The sequence below is a fragment of the Ursus americanus genome, chromosome 13, assembly GCF_024610735.1.
Source record: "Ursus americanus isolate L20-20 chromosome 13, mUrsAme1.1.p, whole genome shotgun sequence".
NCBI classification, from domain to species: Eukaryota; Metazoa; Chordata; class Mammalia; order Carnivora; family Ursidae; genus Ursus; species Ursus americanus.
Genome location: NC_142139.1, coordinates 34,099,969 through 34,120,879, shown reverse-complemented (window position 1 = coordinate 34,120,879; position 20,911 = coordinate 34,099,969). Strand labels below are relative to the sequence as shown.

Sequence of the window (20,911 nt, the reverse complement as noted above, 5' to 3'; positions counted from 1 at the left end):
TTGGTGGGAATGCAAGTTGGTACAGCCACTCTGGAAAACAGTGTGGAGGTCCCTTAAAAAGTTAAAAATTGAGCTACCCTATGACCCAGCCATTGCACTACTGGGTATTTACCCCAAAGATACAGACGTAGTGAAGAGAAGGGCCATATGCACCCCAATGTTCATAGCAGCAATGTCCACAATAGCTAAATTGTGGAAGGAGCCGAGATGCTCTTCAACAGATGACTGGATTAAGAAGTTGTGGTCCATATATACAATGGAATATTACTCAGCTATCAGAAAGAACGAGTTCTCAACATTTGCTACAACATGGACAGCACTGGAGGAGATAATGCTAAGTGAAATAAGTCAAGCAGAGAAAGACAACTATCATATGATTTCTCTCATCTATGGAACATAAGAACTAGGATGATCGGTAGGGGAAGAAAGGGATAAAGAAAGGGGGGGTAATCAGAAGGGGGAATGAAACATGAGAGACTATGGACTATGAGAAACAAACTGAGGACTTCAGAGGGGAGGGGGAATGGGATAGACCGGTGATGGGTAGTAAGGAGGGCACGTATTGCATGGTGCACTGGGTGTTATACACAACTAATGAATCATCGAGCCTTACATCGGAAACCGGGGATGTACTGTATGGTGACTAACATAATATAATAAAAAATCATTTAGAAAAAAAAAAAAAAAGAAAAGGTCTCCTACAATGCATGGATGGGTGCTTCTCTCACTGTGGAAGAAAACGTGTATTGTTACATAGAGGAGGAACACGACCAGGGTGTGACAGATGAGTATATGGGATATGCCAACGGACCATTTAGAATCGATTACTTCTCTTTTTGTTCTGTAGTAGTAATGTCAACTTATACTTTTCTCAAGAAAGACAGTGTTTTGTGGTATGGGAAAAGGATGAAAATCTGTTTTGTTAAAATGTGATTTTTCAGAAAAAACATACATAACTTACAAATAGTATGTTTAAAATGTAATTAAATTCATGCTTTTAGCAAACTTTTTAGATTATTAGAATTTATTCTTCTAAAAGAGACTTGAAATGTGGGAATTGAAATATGCAAATGGGCTCATGAAGATAAGTTAGTACAGAGAGAATTTGAAATTCATGGCATGGTGTCGCTAGAGTCTGACAACTGTGTTTTGGACGGTACTGGTATCTGAGGACGCCCTAGGTTCTGTTAACAGTTACTTCTAAGCTGATGATTAGTATCTTTTTGATGGCATGTAACTTTAGCAGCTGCGGGTAGTTCTGACTTTATCCCTGAAATTAACAACTGACTAATTATGATTCAAGATAACGCCGTTGTGATGGGTGGGTGGAAAGGAGCAGGGGGGATAAATACGTTTTTTAAGAGATTCAACGGTCAAGTCTTCCTCTTGCTGGGGAAAATGACAATCTTTCTTCAGTTTCCAGTTGTTCCCTCACAGAAGCCTGCATGAGAGCTGTGAGCTGCCAGAGAGTTTTGAAATGAGGCTCAGATGTTGAACTGCCAAATAGCTTATCTTGATTACCTGATGAAAAAAACCATACTGAACAGCTGTAATGCCTGCCAGTATGGTCCAACTTCTCCAGAAAGAACCAGAGAGTTTCCTGCGTCCAACATGAAAGCTAAGCCACAGCCCTACATAGGGTCCTCCTCCGCCGTGTAACCAAGGTTGCTGACTCCACAAACAGAAACTGCTCTCTGATGGCACAAGAGTGACACGAATATGTGGACACAATAAGGCTTTAACGTCCAGCAGCGTCAAGTCTGGCCCTCACAGACTGGAGCTGAGGGTCCTCCCAGGACAGCCCCTGGCACATGCGCAAGGCCCAAGTGTTCATCCGTGTTGACTGCTCATTGCAATTCGTCTTCACCAATTTGAACACAGTAAAACAACTCGGAGAAACAGTATTTGACTTAAAGGAATAGGGAGAGATCTCACCTTTTGGGATCTACAATTTTGTAGAGTTTTCCATTGTGAGTCTGGGTCATACTTTTACTACTTGATAAAATATAAACTTCACCTGTGAAGAGAGAAATACAGTAAGTTAATTTACAGTACCACAGGGCCTTACTGCCTATTGCCTAAGCAGCTATGTTACATAAATCGATAGGTGGATATTTTCTATTTATTTATTTATTTATTTATTTATTTTTATTTTAAGAAAATAATTTTATTACACTTAAAATTATTACTTGAAGTACATTCTTATATTCCCCAAATATCATTGCAATATGAATTTAGAAGGTTGACATGTAAAGAATTACAAGCCTCTCTAGTTGAACAAATTTTCTATAAATTTGCTCATTCATGCAAGAAAATATATCACACCAATCAGACTTCAGATATAATAATGAAAAAGCAAAATTGTGCTGTGAGTTTTGAACATCTCTTTAATTCGACAGCAGTTACCTGACTAGAGATGAAATAGACAGAATTATTTACAACTGCAGAAATTGCTGCTGGGTTGAAATTGACATTGAAGAAACTTACCCTTTGGCAATCTCCCTTGGCAATAGTGCCACCATGTCACTGTAAATAACCCTGCTGGGATCAGTTATCATGACCCCAAGGGACCCTGTTGTCTATAATATCACAAAAAAGTAATGAGAGGAAAGATTTTCTGCTAGAACATGAGTCATTTCTAAGCATTAAACTAACAAAGCTTGAACTAATCTATTTATTTTTTATATCTATCTGTAGATCTATGTATGTATGTATGTGTGGATATATGCGTTTTGTGTGTGTGTGTATCTAAATCTATCTGTATTATCTCTGCGCGTCCTCAGGAAGCTCCCGCGCCTAAAGATGTTAAGAGTTTCACAAGTCTACCCTCGCAGAGCATCCAGAATCCAGTCACCTCTCTCCACATCCTACTACTATTCCAGAGCACGCAGATACTGGTTCCTCCTGGATTAGGGCAGCAGCCTCCTCACTGATCTCCCTGCTTCCACCCTTGTTCTTCTATGGTCAATTGCAACATACCCGCCCCAGAAATTCTTTTCAAGCAAGTCAAATCATTTAAGTTGAATCACGCTCCTTTGTTTCAATATCTCCAATGGCTTCTAATCTCTTAGAGCAAAATTAAGTCCCCACAGTGGCCTGTGATGCCACCCCCCCCTTTTTGCTCTGTTTGACCTCATCTGCAATGTGTCACCCTCTTGTTCCCTCTCCTCTAGTCTTGCTGGCCTCTTCACTTTGCACACGGGGGGACCTGTCCCAGGATCCTATCTAAGGCTCCTGACTCCCTCAGCTTCTGTTCTAGGCTCTACCTGTCTCAGCATCTGTCCCAAGTTGTCCCAGGCTCCTGCCTTTCACTAGATCTCCCTTGGGTTGACTTTTCCCCCTCCTTCAAAACTGTACCTAAATATCATAATATCATCTTTCTTGACTGCACTCTCCAAAGTTGCACTTCTCCTAACCCTAGAGGTAACACTCTCTATCCCTTTTCACATTGGGACTTTTCTCCAAAGCACTTATGACCAATTGACGTTATATGTATGTAAACCTATCTCCATTTATTTTTATTGTCCTTCTCCTTTAAAATATAAAATTTATGTCTCTTTATCTGCTGCTGTATCCCTAAGAACTTTGCACAGAATAGGTGCTCAATAAATATTTGTAGCATGAGTGCTAAATGGCAAATTTTATCTTGATTTATTCTGCCCAAGATCAAAAGGTTTGGTTACTAAGTTGTTATTATTAATTGATAATTGGAGGCCAGATGGAATCCTTTTAATTTAAGCTTTTTAAAACAAATATATTAAAGTAAATATTTGGGAAAAGAGAGACCCTGATGTTCATCCCAACTATACCTCTTTAATTCTTGGTGTTGGGCAATGTTACTGATAATGAAAAACAACAGAGGAGAGAACCACTCTTGTTTAGTACGACTACTTCCATAGAATTCACTGTATAGAATGGATCACATGAATAGGGAATTATAAGCTGTATTTATGATGATATGCTTATATGGCTTTAAAATTCATATTTGGTTCTCATTCATGAAATAGTCCTTGATTTAATCTCTATTTCTCTATTCCACTCTATTATTGTTTTTTAGCACACTCTACTACTTTCTTACTTCTGGAAAGGATATTACAGGATTTATACTAAAAATGCAGACATAACAGAAAAAATAAAAATGAAGTTAAGAAGCAAAAGAATGGAAGAAGCAAAGAAAAATTAATATTTATTTCGCCAAGTACTTTATACAATTTATTTCACTTAATCCTCACAATAAAACTCCTGGTTTTACAGCTAAAAAGCAAAAACAAAAACAAAAACAAAACACACACACTGAGAAAAAACAGACTCTCAATACTTTTTGTTTCAAAAAATGCAAAAACCTACTCATTTTCTTAAATGCTCTTTAGTTTTTTTAATCTTCTTAAAAAAATGTTTAAAGTTTTATCTATTTAAGTGATCTCTACACCCAACATTGGTCTTGAACCCACAACCCCAAGATCAAGAGTAGCATGCTCCTCCCACTGAGCCAGGCAGGCACCCCCTTTTTTTTTAAAGTAATCCCTATACCCAACAAAGCTCAAACTCAAGATCAGCAGTTCGATGCTTTACCGACCGAGCCAGCCAGGCGCCCCCCATGTGGCTCTTAATTAAAGCCAAAGAGTTTCACATTAAAGCATAATTCAGTGAAGGCATGTTTAATTTTAATTATAAAGTATACACGGCGCTATAGCTTTTGGACACTTAGGATTGTATGTGCCTCATTTGTTAGTTCTGCTCCCAACATAGTATTAAGTGCAGATAGATGTCTGGGTATTTTAACAGTGGTGACACTAACAGGATGATGGATGGTGAGTCATTTGCAGTAAGGTCTGGGGAAATCAGAATGATTCAGTCACAACATCTAAATATTCATCTCTATTTCTTCCACAAACAATTTAATCCTCTTTTATATTTTAAAACCAGAGTTTGCCAATGAAATTTAAATTACATAACGGAGGATTTCAGTGAGAAATAGTTATCTCTTTGGTTTTTTTGAGTGAGCTAGGAGATATCTAGGGAAAAGTAATTGTAAATGTTTTCAATTCTGGAGTAAGAAAAGAAGGGATTGGAGGTCTCTTCTTTAAATCATTATATTCTTGTAGATCTGAAATATGTGTTAGGTCCCTGGTTAACCTAACTGAATGGCATGGAACTCTTCCTAGTGAATTCTGCATTTGATGTAATAAAACCAAAGCTGGACTACTAGGGAAAGTACTCTGATTTAAGGACACCTGGGTGGCTCAGTTGGTTAAGCGTCTGCCTTCAGCTCAGGTCATGATCCCAGGGTCCTGGGATCGAGTCCCTCATTCTCACTCTGCCTGCTGCTCCCCCTGCTTGTGCTCGCTCTCTCTCTCTGATAAATAAATAAATAAAATTTAGAGAAAAAAAAAGAAAATACTCTGATTTAGATGGGAAACACAACTCTTCTTTCTTAAGACCTAAAATTCATCTGGGAGGCTAAAGGAGCATAATGGCCATGGTTTGTTTGGATGCTGTTCTTTAAATAGAGTCATATGATAGCTATATTTATCTCTATAATTTAAAATTAGGAGCATTTTCACTCTTTCATGGCATTCCAATTTCAACTTCTTTTTGCTTGTAAGCTGTGCACATTTTGATAACATACCATCAAATATAGTGTATGTTACCCCACAGATTATCATACAGAAGATAATTTTTATTCTGCTGGAAAGCAGATCAACAAATTCAGCTTATCATGTACAAACTGCATGTCCCAATGGACAAAAAAATAAAATAAAATTAAGTTAAAAATCCAGAAATAGAGGATAAGATGAAGCTGAGATTACAGCAGATTTTTTATTTATGCCGAGAGACACGGATAAGTGGAAAGGCTTTCAGATAGAGAATAGGAACAAATGACTCAGATTTGTCTAAAATATCGGTAGACGTTCAAGATTTTCTCTCTTTAGGACTCAAAAAGTCTCTTTGTGCTTGCCTTCCATTTTCCTGCTTTGTAACTTTCACATTTTTGGAGTGGAAATAAGATGTAAAGACCCCCAGAGAAGGGTCATTGGGAGAGAATACGTAGCTGGGCCATCTCTAATCTCCACGGTAGGTCACCCTTGCCGTGGGTTACACGGCCAGCAAACGGAGGGCGAGATTCTTACACTTATTCCTCAGAGCAAAACAGAGCCTCTTGGGCAAGGGAGTGAGAATGAACGTCATAGAAGTAGTTTGTACAGTACCTAATTCATCTTCTCCAAATCCCAATATGTGACCTGAAAAGTAACCTCTACAGGAACCGCCATTGCCGAGACAGAGTGGTTTTTCTTGCCATTGCTTGCTCACAGGACTTTGCTGGAGGGTTAAGAAATTCCTACAACAAAAAGATACCGTAAACTTACAATGAAAATATGCTTTTGCTTAAAACAAACAAGCAAACAATAAAATGCTTAGCATAAAGCTCACAGTGAATAATTGTTGTGCCATAAACCTGGCTTCTAAAAGGAAAAATAATACAGCCCATAATGTGTGCGAATACTGTGAAATTCTCATGTGGGGAGAGAGTACGTAAAGATAGTATTTTGTTTGGAGGGGGGTACTAAAAGTACCTGAGTATGAGAAAAGCCCTCCCCTTCATCCAGAGAATGATACTTCCTCTCCAGGACTAGACTCCATGCTGTGCTATTAATCAGAGAGAGGGACAGGGGGAAGATCATGGGGTCAGTAAACTTTTCTAGTTCCTTTTAGTGACCAAGCATAGCAGCTCTGCCACATGCCTGAATGCCAGTGACTTGGGAAACAAGATTCATAATTTGAGTTTCATCACAAGAGTTCCTGAGAACTACCCACACAGTGACCTCTAAAAATGAGGCTAAAATTTAATTGTGTAGTATTCTCACTGATAGAGACAAATTAAGTTCTGTTGCTAAAAGTTATGAAAGTCTGGCAAAAACAAAAATTCTTAGCCTTTCAATTTCCAAATAATTTGGAAAATATTTACCCAAGTCATGTATAACAATAGTTTTTCAAATTACTCATTGTCATGGTACATTCATGTTAAGGATGAAGGGAAAAGCCTACATAATATGAAAAGTCCATCTGAAGACTTCTCTGCTCTCAAACATTATTTTATGAACTTAATCAAATTTGTTCAAAAAGCATCTCTTAGGAAGTTCTTCAATGAAACCACCATACATAATGAAACAAAGAAAATAATGTTTATGTGTCCCAGACCTGACCTCCAAAGGGAGACAATCATTTGAGTATTTTATGGCAGTTGGCCCACTAATCAAGGGATATGTCGTTTGATACATCAAACTGTGGTATCAGGAAACCTACCCATTACGGTCTCCAAACACATAGCTTCCGTACAGTCTTTCCGACTGGCAGCCTCGGTAAACAAATCCACCAACCAAAGGACCATTACTGAATGGCTTGAATTCTAAAAGTGATGGCTCACTTTCTGGAAAGAAAGAAACAGAACATTAGATCCAATGAAACATTTTTATGAAATAGAAGTAATGGAGGCCAAGTAATATTATCACGGTAATTTACGTTAAATTTGAAATGTGTTCTATGATGCACAGGACGAATGCAGTTCTAGATATTTAGCAAAAATAATTAAGTTCTGTTGCTTAAATAGTAAAAAATATAAAGAGCTTCCATGTGTAGCTTACTGAAATGAGAATGCTCCACAAATGCTTGTGGTTATAATTGCCACACATACCAAATTTACAATGAAATTAGATTCTGGATATTTTGGAAATCATGGTTATTTACTTAAGAACCAGAAGACTTGAAAAAAGCAATTGTTTTAAGAACTGATTTTTCTGTAGAAATGCTTCTGCAGATATTTAGTAAATTAAGCCAGACCTCTGTCAGATTACACAAAATGTTTGAAAATCCGTATTTTAATGAAAATAAAAGTATAGCACATAAAAGGTCTTTAAAACCACATTTGTATATTTAAAAACACTGGCACTCAAGTGATATCTTCATTTAAACTATTATAATAGTTTCGTTTATAGAAGTGTATGGTTAACAATGTCTATTGCAGCCATTCTTTTTAATTACATGTGTATAGTTATCTCAGTCTTTCCATGCATGTCATTATATACTTGACTACACGTAAGCTAATTGCAATGGAAAAGATCTAAAGGCAGCTGCAAATTAATCTGAAAATTACTTCTTATGTGCTTAATGTCAAATAAGCCATTATCAACAGGCAGTATTTTAGGCAAAAGCTTTTGTGGGAAGATGGTAATTTTAAAGTAGTTCTCCCTTCCCCTGTGGTTATGGTGAATATATTATAAAAAGTAGAAAAGACAAAGTTTTAACTAGTTCACTGAGAAGCAGCGAAACTGAATGATTAAGGTCATGAACTCTGGAATCAGTCAGCCTGGGTTCAAATCCAGACCTTGCCACTTTATGCTGTATGATAATTAACCTTTCTGTGTCTCAGTTCCCTCATCGGTACAATGTGGCCAGTAAGGGTGCCTATCACACAGAGTTGTTCCATGAATGAGAGGAGTCAAGTTTATAAAATTACTACAGGGGCTGGCATGTTATAAGTACCGGGGATGTGCTTATTTTGTTTTTATTTTTGTTTTCTGCTTTATTGAAGTAAAAATAACAAAGTTGTAAACTATTTAAGGTGTACATTGTGGTGATTTGATACATGTATATGCTGTGAGAGGACTCTGGATGTATTTTCAAAACATAAATGTTGGGCTATCAATGTTGTAGCCAGTTTCAGCTGCACCCCAATTAATGTGATTGGGGAATTTAGTTTAATCTACAAATTTAGCCAAAATTCCATCAAACCAGTGACTCATAAGATTTTCTTTTCAAACCATATCATTCTTTGGTTTGGCTTATGTAAGATACACACACACACACACACACACACACACACACACACACACACGAATACCTGAAAAAAAAATAGTGTAAAATAACTGAATACCACATGAACTAACACAGCTGCTTCATTCTTGGTGCTGAATAAATATCTTTATTGAATGAGTAAATAGAAGGAGCAATCAATTTAATAATCTTAATCTACTGTGTTCCCTGAATCATAATAATTTTGATATATTGCTTCCTCCAAAAGGAGTAAATACTAAAACACTAAAAAATCCTAAGTTTTTTGGCCTTCATTATTATCCAACTTTATTTTGTATATGTGTCTCTAAAACAGGCTAGTAAATCATGTTATTAAAAATAATGTCTAAACATCCCATTTTCATGACTTGGGTAAATACCATGTTTTTACAAGTCTATTATGTTGTTTTCTCTAAAATAGGCACTTTAAAAAATTACATTCTTATTTGAAACACTATTTTTCAAATTGCTGAAACTAGCGTATTGGGTATTGAGAAATTTCTTACCTTTAACTTGTTTTTTCTGCTCTATATAAGGATGTTAAGACAAGTTCTTCTTTATGTATTAAATAAATAGAAGTTATTCACTTTGACTCTCAGATGAGCAAAATATAAACAGCTAGTTTTTGAAGGTCCATTAAATTTTTGGACCTACAGAGCACACTTCAAACCATGGGAAAGGTAATTACCCAAATGGAATTCCTAGGGTTTGTAAGTGTCACTGGACCTTTAAAGAGTCCTGCAATTTACTCCCTTACCACTGTTAGGTCAGTGTTTTTATGCTTTCCCAAATGGTCATTTTGTAGCAATCCTTTTCTCTTTAATTAATACATTAAAATAAAACAAGGCCCAAACTGAAGCCAAGTCAACAAATTATGCTCTACTTACCATAATCTTTCCCCTTTATTATCTGTAGGATTCTGGCTGATGATCTGTTCTTTCCATTGGAGTCTGAACAAAGTATTGTTAAGTTGATGTTTATATCAGTGGGATGTCGGTCCACAGCACATCTGCATAACAAAAGGGGGACATCCGTGAATTCTTACCAGGGTCTTTTCTAAACTCAGACTGGAGATTCCTGACATAGGAACCCCTTTGTGGGCTGGCAAGGACCCTGGGGGCTATTTCGTTTGGTTCCTCAACGGACACATTCAGATTTGGTTGTTTACTCTGCTGAAGCTAAGCGACCTCTGGGGAATATTTCCTAATTTCTCTTGGTATCTCTCTCTAGGACGAATGTGCACAGTGACTTAAAACATTTGTTAGTGTGTTAAGGACTGTCACATCTATAATACACTGGTAAGGTATGAGATCAACTCACATTTGCAGCCCACAAAACAGAATTCGTTTTGGTATTAGTTTTGTGGGTTTTGCATGGGATTGCTATATTCTTAAACTCAAGCTGCTCTCACAAAGGAAAGAAAGTGTACGCTACAGTTTAGGGAATAAAATAAAGCTGGATCCCACAACCACCGAAGTCTTTTACCTTAACTGGGTCCTCATGTCACCCCAATCTGGAACTAAAATGTTTCCATGACTTAAGCCATTGGCTGTAAAGCCTATGAGCACGGGGACCATGCCCAGCTTCTTTATCACTGTATTTCTGTTACCTAATTCAAACCCAGGAATATAAAAGGGGCTCGATATTTGTTGAATGTGTAAGTCCATGAGGGACTGGACATGTGGAGTTTGGGTTGGGGGAAGAATGAAGCTGTATAATACAATTTTTTGAAGTTCTCACAAATGTGGAAAACAGTGTTGCATTGTTTTCAGGTTTCTCAACTTTGACATTATCGGCCTTTTGAGCCAGAGAATTCTTTGAGCAGGGGACTGGAAGGTGGAGGAGAGGGAAGGTTCTGTGCTGGGCCGGTAAGGAAGTTTAGCAGCATCTCCGGCCTCCAGCCACTAGATGTCAGTAGCATGAACCCCTCCAAAAATGTTCCTAGACATTGCCAAATGTTCGCTGGAGGCAAAATCATCCCATTGGGAATCACTGTTTTAGGTCAACAAAATACATTAATGACTTGACAACTGAACCAAACCATTGCGGCTATTAAATAAACTAGAAAACAAAACAACCTGAGAGTAAGTTCTGGGTCTTAAGAGATATGGAGTCGTATGTAGCAATCATCTCAACAGTAACAACAACTACAAGACAAAAACTGTCACATCCAAATGACCCCGTTCATAATAGGGAAACTATAAGCCTGACCCACCAAAGGCGAGTTAGTTGTTCTGTGGCAACAGTCCCTTTATTGTCCTCTTTAATGCAATGATTCACAGAGTACAATGCCTGGCAGGGAACAGGACACAGTCGTGATGTGACCTAAGGTGGAGCCTAGATCCATACAGGCGGAGAAATTTCTCCCATACCGTCTTCCTTTTAACGATGGAGAAACTATGACAAAAGAAGGTTTGACCTCTTTCTATTAAGAAAAGAGCAAACCTGGAAGGAAAGCCCAGGTCTCCCCAAGGTGGGTGCCATCAGGCCTAGCTCTGGCTGAATATTGTGGCCACTGAGAATGACTTGACCCTTCTAACCTTTGGTTTCTTATGGAAAAAAAGAGGTTGGACAGTGACACTTCTCTGTACAATACCAGATGGTGAGTACATGTCGTTATACATCTGTCCAAATCCATAGAATGTACAACCCCCAGTGAACCCTAATGGAAACTCTGGCCTTTGGGTGATAACGATGTGTCAGTGTAGGTTCACCCATTGTAACAACGTCCCACTCTGGTAGGGGATGTTGCTAATGGGGAAGCTATGCCTGTGTGGGGGTCAGGGGGTATATGGGAAATATCTATGCCTTCTGCTCAATGCCAGCTACCACCGAGTACCACTGAGAGGCAAAAATGAGATAATGTGCATGAGATACTTAGTTCAGTACTCTGCACCGAGGTGCTTAATACAAGGCAGCTTTACTTTTAGCCAATAATTGTTTTAGTTTCCTTTCTGCTTTATTAAATCTTTCTCTGCTTGGAATGCTCTTGGAGGGAGGCACGAGTTCCCTTTCGCCCGCTGCTGCCGGAGGAGGTGAGGCTCCGCGGCACAGGCGTCCTGCCACATGCAAGGTCTCCAAAGCGCCTCACCGTGTGTTTTTGCACTGAGGGTCCAGGACCCCCGGGAAGGTTGCACGAAAGCTCCAGTGAGACTGTGGTGACTCAGGCTGCTCAACTTCAAAGTGCTGCTTTGCGGTGGTATCTGCAAGTTCTGAGCTATAGGAATGGAATGTGACAGTTTCCTCCACATCCTGAACCCACCTTAAGTATTCCCTGTCGCACAGATTTTAAGATCTGCTGAGATGCCAAAAAGGAAATGAACTGTAGACTTGGACTTTGATGGAGGGGAGATGAAGGGCATGAGGGATTATAAAAATAAAAAGTTCGAGAAATACTCACCTTGCACATAGTGAACACTCAATAAACATTAAATAGCAATAATAACTTAGCTAGTAAATGAATGAATGTGGCCAAATATCCCACAGTATGAATAAGAGACCACAGATTGGATGAAGCTTTCATCATAGAATTGCTATATTATACTTCATAGCATTTTTTAAGCGTACCCCTAATTTCTCACTCTACATACATCTTAGTGCTCCTTTCTTTATAGTTCATTATAGTAAACAGTCAATCTGAATTCCTTTAGTATTTCTATTTTTTTTCAAGTGAAAAAATGTTAACATTGAGCTCAACTCCTTATGAACTGATACTGCGTCATCGTGGGTTAAGTAAAGCCATGACAAGAACTGTAATTGATTTGAAACTTACCATGTGTGTCAGGCACTCTGCTTTGTGCTTTACCTCTAGATTCGTAGTAAATCATTATCGCGTCCTTGCAAAGTAGCTATTACTACCCCCATCTGATGTGCATGGAAATGGGGCACCTCTTGCTTTCCGCTCAGGTCATGACCTCAGGGTCGTGATCTCAGGGTATCGATCCCACGGCGGTGTGAAGGAGCCCTGTGTGGGGCTCGGGGCTCAGTGCAGAATCTGCTTAAGACCCTCCCTCACCCTCTGCCCCTCTTCTCCTCTCTTTCTCAAATAAACAAATAAATCTTAAAATAAATTTAAAAAATTAAAAAAAATTAATGTGTATGGAAAATTTCATTTAAAGGGGTTTAAGGAGAAAATTTAAAAGGTTTATTATCTCTCCGAATTTGAACAACCGAAGTCTTAATCATCACACTGGTCCAACAGCGTTTATCTAATAACACTCTAGAAGCTCAAGGCCATTTTTCTCCATGAATTTGTTCTTTTCCATGTGTCTCATCCACCTTCTCCGTCTGCTTCACACATTAATAGAAGAGTGCTCAGATAATGAGCTGGTGTGATTTTGGACACTACCCGTGGAGGCTCTGTGTCTGGACCCCTCTTCCTTTCCCCAGCTCTCCACTTCTGGCCTGGCTTTACAGCAGGCGAGGGGATAGACTGTGTTCTCACCTGCCTGGGTCATGCAGGCCGTGTGCAAACACCTCGAGGGGCTGGTTGGTGCTGTTGAAGTGCGGGTTGCTCCTCGGTATGGAATAAGGCACACTACACATATCTGTATCCACATCCAGCCGAAGCACCGAACCTGTGAAATCACTGAGAAATCGGAGGACCAGGTTCAGTGTTTTCTGCTATTGTTATGTATTTCACCCAAACCAAATGTGGGAGGTTGCGGTACAGTCCAAAGAATCATCCCCTCCTCTGAGACGAAATTATTAATGTTACAAATTCCAAATCGTGGGAAACGTAACCAGGAGCAGGTCAGTTTCGGACAAGAGGCAGCACCGCAGGGCAGCTCCATAGCGGCCGAAGGCTGCAGCATCAGTAGTGTGTCACATGTGCCACTGTTCTTTACCTTTCGCCAATCCCTGCACTCCGTGCGCCTGCAAAAGCGCCGCGGGACCCTGCGAGTCCAGCCTGCACTGTGGCTGCGCGCTCGGACTTGCAGGGTCACCGCGCACGAGCCGCCGCCCAGGGCGCGCGGGGCTGCCACTGTCCCCGGGCTGTGCATCCCACAGCCCACGCGGCACTCATGCACTTCCGAGCATCTAGGGACGGCGACTTCCAAAAATACCATCAGCATATGACTGAATTCCTCCTCCTTTTATACAAGTTAAATATTTAACCAAGGCGACATAATTCAAAGACAGTATTTTTTTTTTTTTTTTTTCAAAGACAGTTCTTAACTCACTGGTTCTGACCCTTTTTCCCCCGGCTGGCACTTAAAACATTTTAACATCAAGGGGAACTTTTTTTTTTCTTTTTTTTACCTTAAACCGTCCATTTCTTCCATATCATCCAGTGTGATCATCCCATCACCGAGAATGATGTATAAAAAGCCCTCAGGGCCAAAGAGCAGTTGCCCTCCTAGATGCTTTCTGTGGAGTTCTGCGACTTCAAGAAATACTCTGGCTGTTCTCAAATCAACTTGATGGGGATTTTTTCTACATTGTGGGGAGGAAGCAATACCATAATTGTTAAAGATGTAAGGCGAACCCACCACAAAGTAAACCGTACACAAATAGGGGATATTTCCTTAGCATGGAAATAAGGGAACATATGCTTCAAATAAATCTAATAAAAATTCTCCGATAAATGACATTATTTTCTGTTTCAGAAGGAGCATGTAAGCTGAAAGATAATTGAGGAAAAGTGCCAAAGCTACCATTTCTCTCAGTCCTCCTTAAGGACACATATGCGGTTTTCAGCAAGATGGAGATTGTGGTTTAATTACTGTCACCTTAACTTCTAAAATAATTAGGAAGAGATAATGAGAAAATAAGACTGAAAAATATTTATGCCGCAGGGCATTTTAGAGATACCTGGATACTGTGTATTCCACAACTCGAAGAATGTGGTCATGAGGCCCGATAGCCCACCGTTCTTGGTTGGTGGTATAAGACACATAGAGCTTTCCATTTTTCTTGTAATTGGGATGGAATGCAAGGCTTAGCAGACCTCTTTCATCTCCTCCCTGCAGTCAAATGAAAAACACAAAGAATCGTGAAGTTAATTATGTTCTTTATTGTGTTTCAACTGGAACCCCAAAAGAGTCTCTTTCTTTCTTCTGGATAATCTTTGCCCAAACGCTTTTCTTTTCTTCCTTGCCTACTGCACAAAAAAGGATTATAAAACATTTCACTTTGCGGAACTCTTTAAGGGTTAGAACAAGACAATTGTCTTGTGTGGTTATCGATGCACAAGACCCTTACACCACTTTTGTCAAGTAATTTGTGTATGCAATCTCGGGAAGCTGGGAGGACAAGTTTAAGTGCTATGAAGAATTCTTTGCCGGGTTACTAGGTTGCTTGTAGTTCATAGAAGACAAATAAAAAGGTTCATAATCAAGCAGTCACTTCTAATCCAAGTCTCCCAAACCTAAAACACAGTGTGGGCTGCCAACTCCCACTGTCTTGGCAATATGTTTAGAAAACAGTGAAATTGCTTGTGTAATATGTAAACCTTTGTTTTACCCTGGAGGCATCCACATCAGTTGTCACAACGATGGTGGTCTGTTCATCATAACTAGGTAATAAGCAGCCTTGGCCTATCTACATAGGAATGAGGTCTTTTTACATGTATCTTTCACAGCATAGAGCTTTGCTTTATAGAAGCATGGAGAAATGGGAGGAGAGCTAAAAACCAGGGCTGGCATGGGGGGTGGGAGAAATCCTAGAGAGGAAAGGGGACACTAGGAAATAAAAGAAGGATCCCAAACAACTTTCTTTGTTATTATATGAATGTCAAGGATTGTATATATTAGGCATGCCAAATGCTGTAACAATTAAAACATCATCATGTTCTTAAATAGAAAGGCATTTTATCTCTATTTTCTGCTAATTCAGCTTGATGAAACTCAATATAGCCTCAGCATTTGTTTCATCCCGCAAGTAGTCTAGGGATTTCTATATTGAAATTAAAGTATCTGAAATTGTCTAGATCAGAGACTTAAAGTTCAAATTCTAGTAAGCCAGGGAGCGCTTTCTCTGCAGTCTGAGGAGTCATCCCAACTGGTGGAAACCATATGAAGCAACTGCTGCCAGTAACTCCCTTTACCCACGCGATCGCATCACACCCCGCGTCTCCTGTGGCGAGCAGCTGGAAGTGACCCCTCAGAAGTCTAACAGGAGGGCAACAGTCTCCAACACTGTGACTCCTTCACAAGCTCACGCCCAGCCGTGGAACCGCTCTCATGCTATTATTCTCCCCCCGAAGAGCCTGTGTTACTACCAAAGCAAAGAGCTCTGTGTGGTTTGGATTCTCCATGGATGGAAGGGTTCAGAGTTTTGGGCATAAAAGCTCACTTAAAGTAAACTTGCTTGATTTATCTCTTGGATTAGGGAAAAACTGCTTCAGATATATGCCATCCAAAGTGGAGACATTGCAACTTTAAGAGCGTGTAAATACTAAAGTGGGTGCAAATATCCCAGCACTACCGAAGCAGGGTTCAAGTGTCAAAAAAGTCAACTTCTTCATTTGTATGTCACAAGATGCTTAGGATGAATTTCAGTCAAAACAATCTCATTGAAGGGTATGGACCTAGAATCTAACGACTACGAGCAATGAAAATGAGCCTTTATGTTTCAGAATATCTTATAGTGATTTTAGTATTGATTGGATATTGCTATTTTTTTTATATCTTCATTAAACAAATATTTCCTGTTATGAGACATTGAAGGCTGGGATGCATAACTAAGGACTGATTGTAGAAAAACACATTTAAACCTCTTTGACAGATGGATAAAAAAGCCGAGGGGTGGGATTTAGTTTGTGATTAATTCCTCTTCCGAGTGTATTTCACTTTAAAGCTGTGAGTGCAGGGTAAGTACGTTATGTCCACTTCACAAATATTTGTGTTCCACTATAAGAAGCTTTTGCTGAAAGTAGTTCTTTTGTAGTTTTTAATCAAATCATCTGAGACACAATTTGAGTTGGAAAGCGGCATGGCTTAAACCTGTGCTAACTGCTTTTCAGGAATTAGGAATGTAGAATTCATGCACCATAGAAAGATGGGGAAAGAGATTTAAACAAATCCGCAAGTGAGGGAAGACAACTGTTCACTTTAGAGATTCACCTGTCTCGTCAATGAATGTGGGCACATCCCTGGCATGTGTTGAAGTTCCCAATATGGAAACAGAATGAGACATCTCAATGACAAGAAAATAAATTTAAAATGCAATTTAAAAAAGTCTGTAATGCTGAATTTTTCAGGTTGTAGGATTTACATTTGTTTATTACATAGGATTTCGTATTTTTAAAGTCAACTTCCAGGTGCAAAGTAGTGATCTGGTTGGCTTAGAAACATGAGTAATGACTTCTAAGTTATTTCAGAGAAATAGTCACATTCTTAACTATATTGATGAAAAATTTAATGTATTATGTAAATATGCTAGAGTGTCTCTCGAAATTAGCTTTGTAAACTATGTAGTGTAACATGACTCCTAAATGTTCAGAGATTGAGAAGGGGACATATACCACCTCTGCCAGGAGATTAAGGTAGCTATAGGCTCACATTTAGCTTGAACTGGCCTTCAGAGTTACATTGTCTATTTAAAGTATTTGACAAATCATGATTTACTTCTCAAGTGCAAACCTATCTTTGAGGTATGGGCCATTTTTCAAGATCTATATAGAGAAATAGGTTGATTGGGCATTCACGTTTAATTTTGGGGCAGGGTCTGCTAGAGGTTACAATGCCAGAAACACCACCAGAGCCTCTTGGGCTCTCTGGTTGCTTCAACTATAGTCTTCACCAGGACACAGCCCCGCCTGAAACCCCCAAGGAGGCCGGGCGGGCCCACAGACCAGCTCTCCAGGCTCAGGGGAAAGCCCCTGGGCGGGTGTTACTGACTCCTCTTCCTTCCCATCCTTTCACCTCAATTATGGGTAGCTTTATGGAATGAAAATCACGCACTGCTTCCAGAAATGTCAAAGTATCAAATTGTTTCTAGTGAGCATCTGGGGAGAATGAACCTCTAGTGATTAGTTCAGTCAAGCTGGCTGAAAAGGGAGAAAGACAATTCATAGAATGGCAAAAGGAAGAGCCTCGGTCCAGGGAGCCCTTCCTTTCAAAAAGACACTGACTTCTAACATTATACTTTTGGAAACATTGACCGATGTGCAAAACACTTATCGTGACTCAGGTGAAAAGCAGTGATTTATCAAAAACATTCCCATTATACTCTGTGCTTCATTATTAATACTGAATGCTTGACGCGTACACGGTGCTTCTAGAGATGAACATCAGCACTAGAAATGGGCAAGTAATTTACAAATAATGCTTTAGGGTTCTCTCAGTTTGGGGGGTAATGCTTTTTTTTTTTTTTTTTTTTTAAGTTCAGTGACTGAAACCTCACCCAAGCATCATAGGCTACCTACCACAGGACACTTCCTCCCCCTTTGCTCAGCTTTCTCAAACTGCATCAACGTCTGGGCAGCACGACACCAAGCACAAATGACTTTTCAAAATCAGGTAGTTGAATGATTTGAAAATAATGTCCCTGCGTACTTTAAATGGACCCATGTTTCAGAGTAAATCATACAACTCTCCTAAGAGACTTTAAGTAATTAACTGCCATTCTAGTTACCATTCAGCTTTCAGGAGCAGTTTCACAGGGTCAACAGAAGAGAGATAAAAACCCCAAACTGAGAGTGTTGATAACTTTAATGTGAGGACAAGATCAGATCTAGTCCTATAGTTTTGGGACAAACTCTTCCCTGATGAACACATCAAAGTTCTAACCAGTTGACCAAGAATATTCCTCTTCTTTGAAGAAAATGGAAGTATCTATTAGAAAAAGAGAGGTGATGGTAAAATGATTATATAATATATATAATATATACAATAAATATATTATATATATATATAATGATTCTTTTTTAAGAAATTGTGGGCATGGTCTTTCATTATGATTTTTAAACAAAACATTCCCTTCATACTTTCAGTGTGGTTAAAGTCAGTTTTTTTCTGATTTCTATCTTTAAAATTTGCCTTAATCTTTTTCAGGGAATGCTGAGTTATGTATTTTAGGAAACAAGACTGGGCAGCACTGAACTAAAGCATCATTTCTCATTTCTGCATAGTTTTTCTTAGTGACCCTTTGGCAGGTGTCTAGCTTCAAGTTGGTAGTCTACAGAATGGCCTTATGGTATTGAAAAAGCAATGAAATGTAAATTAAACTAAATAATGCAGTGCTAAGTTCAAGATATGCCTTGTTATATACAGTCTTTATAAAAAAAAAGTTTGTATTTGACATCATTCAACAAATATTTATCAAATACCTACCATGTGTTAGGCATTGTATCTGGCACCAGGGATAAGACGAGACAATTAATAACAACCAGTCTCTCTGTCATTCAGAAGCTAATAGTATGCATGAAAACAGATAACAAAGTCAGATAACAAAGTAAGTTTTTAGTTGTTTCATTCTCACCATAATTCTTCGTGATGCTGATTTTTGGGTGCGGGGGAGGGGGAGGGTTAAACTTTGCTACTCTATTAGAAATGTGCATGGCCCAAAAAACAAGTATGAAAGGGAGTAAATGCATACTCTGGGTTACTTTGGACACACAGGCTAATTAGTATATTAGCACCCAAGGTTTCCCACTCTAAAACTTGGTGAGGAAAAGAAAAAAGCTTGGTTTTATGAAATCTAAATTACATGAAGAATACGAGGTAGAGTTTCTGCAAACAACAAGACCATCTTCCAATTTGTTTTATGCATATGACACAGGTATGAATGAAGACCTCTAGTAGAATTGGTGTTCTCTTAATAATGAAGGAGTTTCTGAGAATTAACATAAGAGTAGAGTGGTGGTATTTTTTAAATTCTCTGTAAAATATGTACTTTTTAGTAGGAGGCAGGTCTCCCTTCTTAATTGTTATTCACATATCTACATTTTGTGCCCCTACACCCCAGGAAAGGAACAAGAGAACTTGGAAGCCAATGTGGGCTCCTTCTCGTGCAAAAACCTTTGCTTCTCTTAGACTGGAAATTTTGCTATTCAGAAATGAGAAGTAGGTTTGTTTGAGAATTGTTAGTTCAAATACAATACCAGATGTATTCATTTTTCGTTGCTGTTGTAAAAGAATTACCACTTAGTGGCTTGAAACAACACAAATCTACTACCTTAAAGTCCGCAGGTTAGCATCCAACATGGGTCTCGCTGGGCTAAAATCAATGGGTTAGTAGGGCTGTGTTTCTTTCTGGAGGCTCTAGGGGATAATTCATTTCCTCTTCTTTTCCAGCTTCTAGAAGCCATCTGGCATTCCTTGATTTTGTCCTCCTCCCTCCATCTTCAAAGCCCATAGTAACAGGCATGAATCCTCCTTCTATGGCACCACTCAGACCTCCTCTGCTCCCTCTTCCACTTTTAAGAATTTGCGATGCCACTGAGCCCACCCAGAGAATCCAGGATAATCTCCCTACGTGCAGTCTAGCAATTCAGTTCCATTGCAAACTTAATTCCCCTTTGCCATGTAAAGTAACATATTCCAGGGATTATGTTACTTTAAAAGAGGACATCTTTTGGGGGAGGGGCATTATTCTGCCTACCACATGGATATTTTAATCTGTTTTCAAAATAGGATCCAAAGTACTTCTGACCTGAACCATCTTGGCCATGCTCTACTGGGAGCACCCTGAAAGCGAGAAGTGAAGTTCATCTATAAATTCATAGAGATACTTAAGCGAAGCCTGGTCACGGCAAGCCCCCTCTCGTAGCTGTCAGCAACGAAAGAACAACCACCACCCTCTAAAATGAAGTAAGAACACCTTTCAGAACTGAGGAGGAGGAGAAGGAGAACATCAGGTAACACGTGGACACATATGAATTGAGTCACAAGCAAAACTGCCGTGTTAATCCCAGGAAGCAAAGAAGGTAAAAATTAAATGTAGACAAACCATTTCTACTAACTAGAGGATTTTAAGCTCACTAAAACTGTATTATTTTGTTTTGTTCATGAGTTTTCGAAACATATTGTAGAGTATTAATTTCTTCACAACTCCTAGGAAAGATGAGAAGCCATGCTTTTCAGTAGTTCCAATAGTGTAACTTGGTCTCAGAAGG

At 39.1% G+C, this 20,911-nt stretch overlaps 1 protein-coding gene across 1 annotated transcript in view; it reads right to left on the bottom strand.

The window, feature by feature from the left end:
* HHIP (hedgehog interacting protein) overlaps positions 1-20,911 on the bottom strand; it is a 95,785-nt gene that overhangs the window by 24,945 nt on the left and 49,929 nt on the right. The window contains exons 5-11 of the mRNA XM_045798903.2: positions 14,665-14,816; positions 14,113-14,286; positions 13,295-13,438; positions 9,738-9,859; positions 7,306-7,429; positions 6,210-6,340; positions 1,936-2,017 (exon numbers count right to left, since the gene is read on the bottom strand). Of these exons, the coding sequence (XP_045654859.2) occupies positions 1,936-2,017; positions 6,210-6,340; positions 7,306-7,429; positions 9,738-9,859; positions 13,295-13,438; positions 14,113-14,286; positions 14,665-14,816 (929 nt within the window). The remainder of the gene's footprint in view (positions 1-1,935; positions 2,018-6,209; positions 6,341-7,305; positions 7,430-9,737; positions 9,860-13,294; positions 13,439-14,112; positions 14,287-14,664; positions 14,817-20,911) is intronic.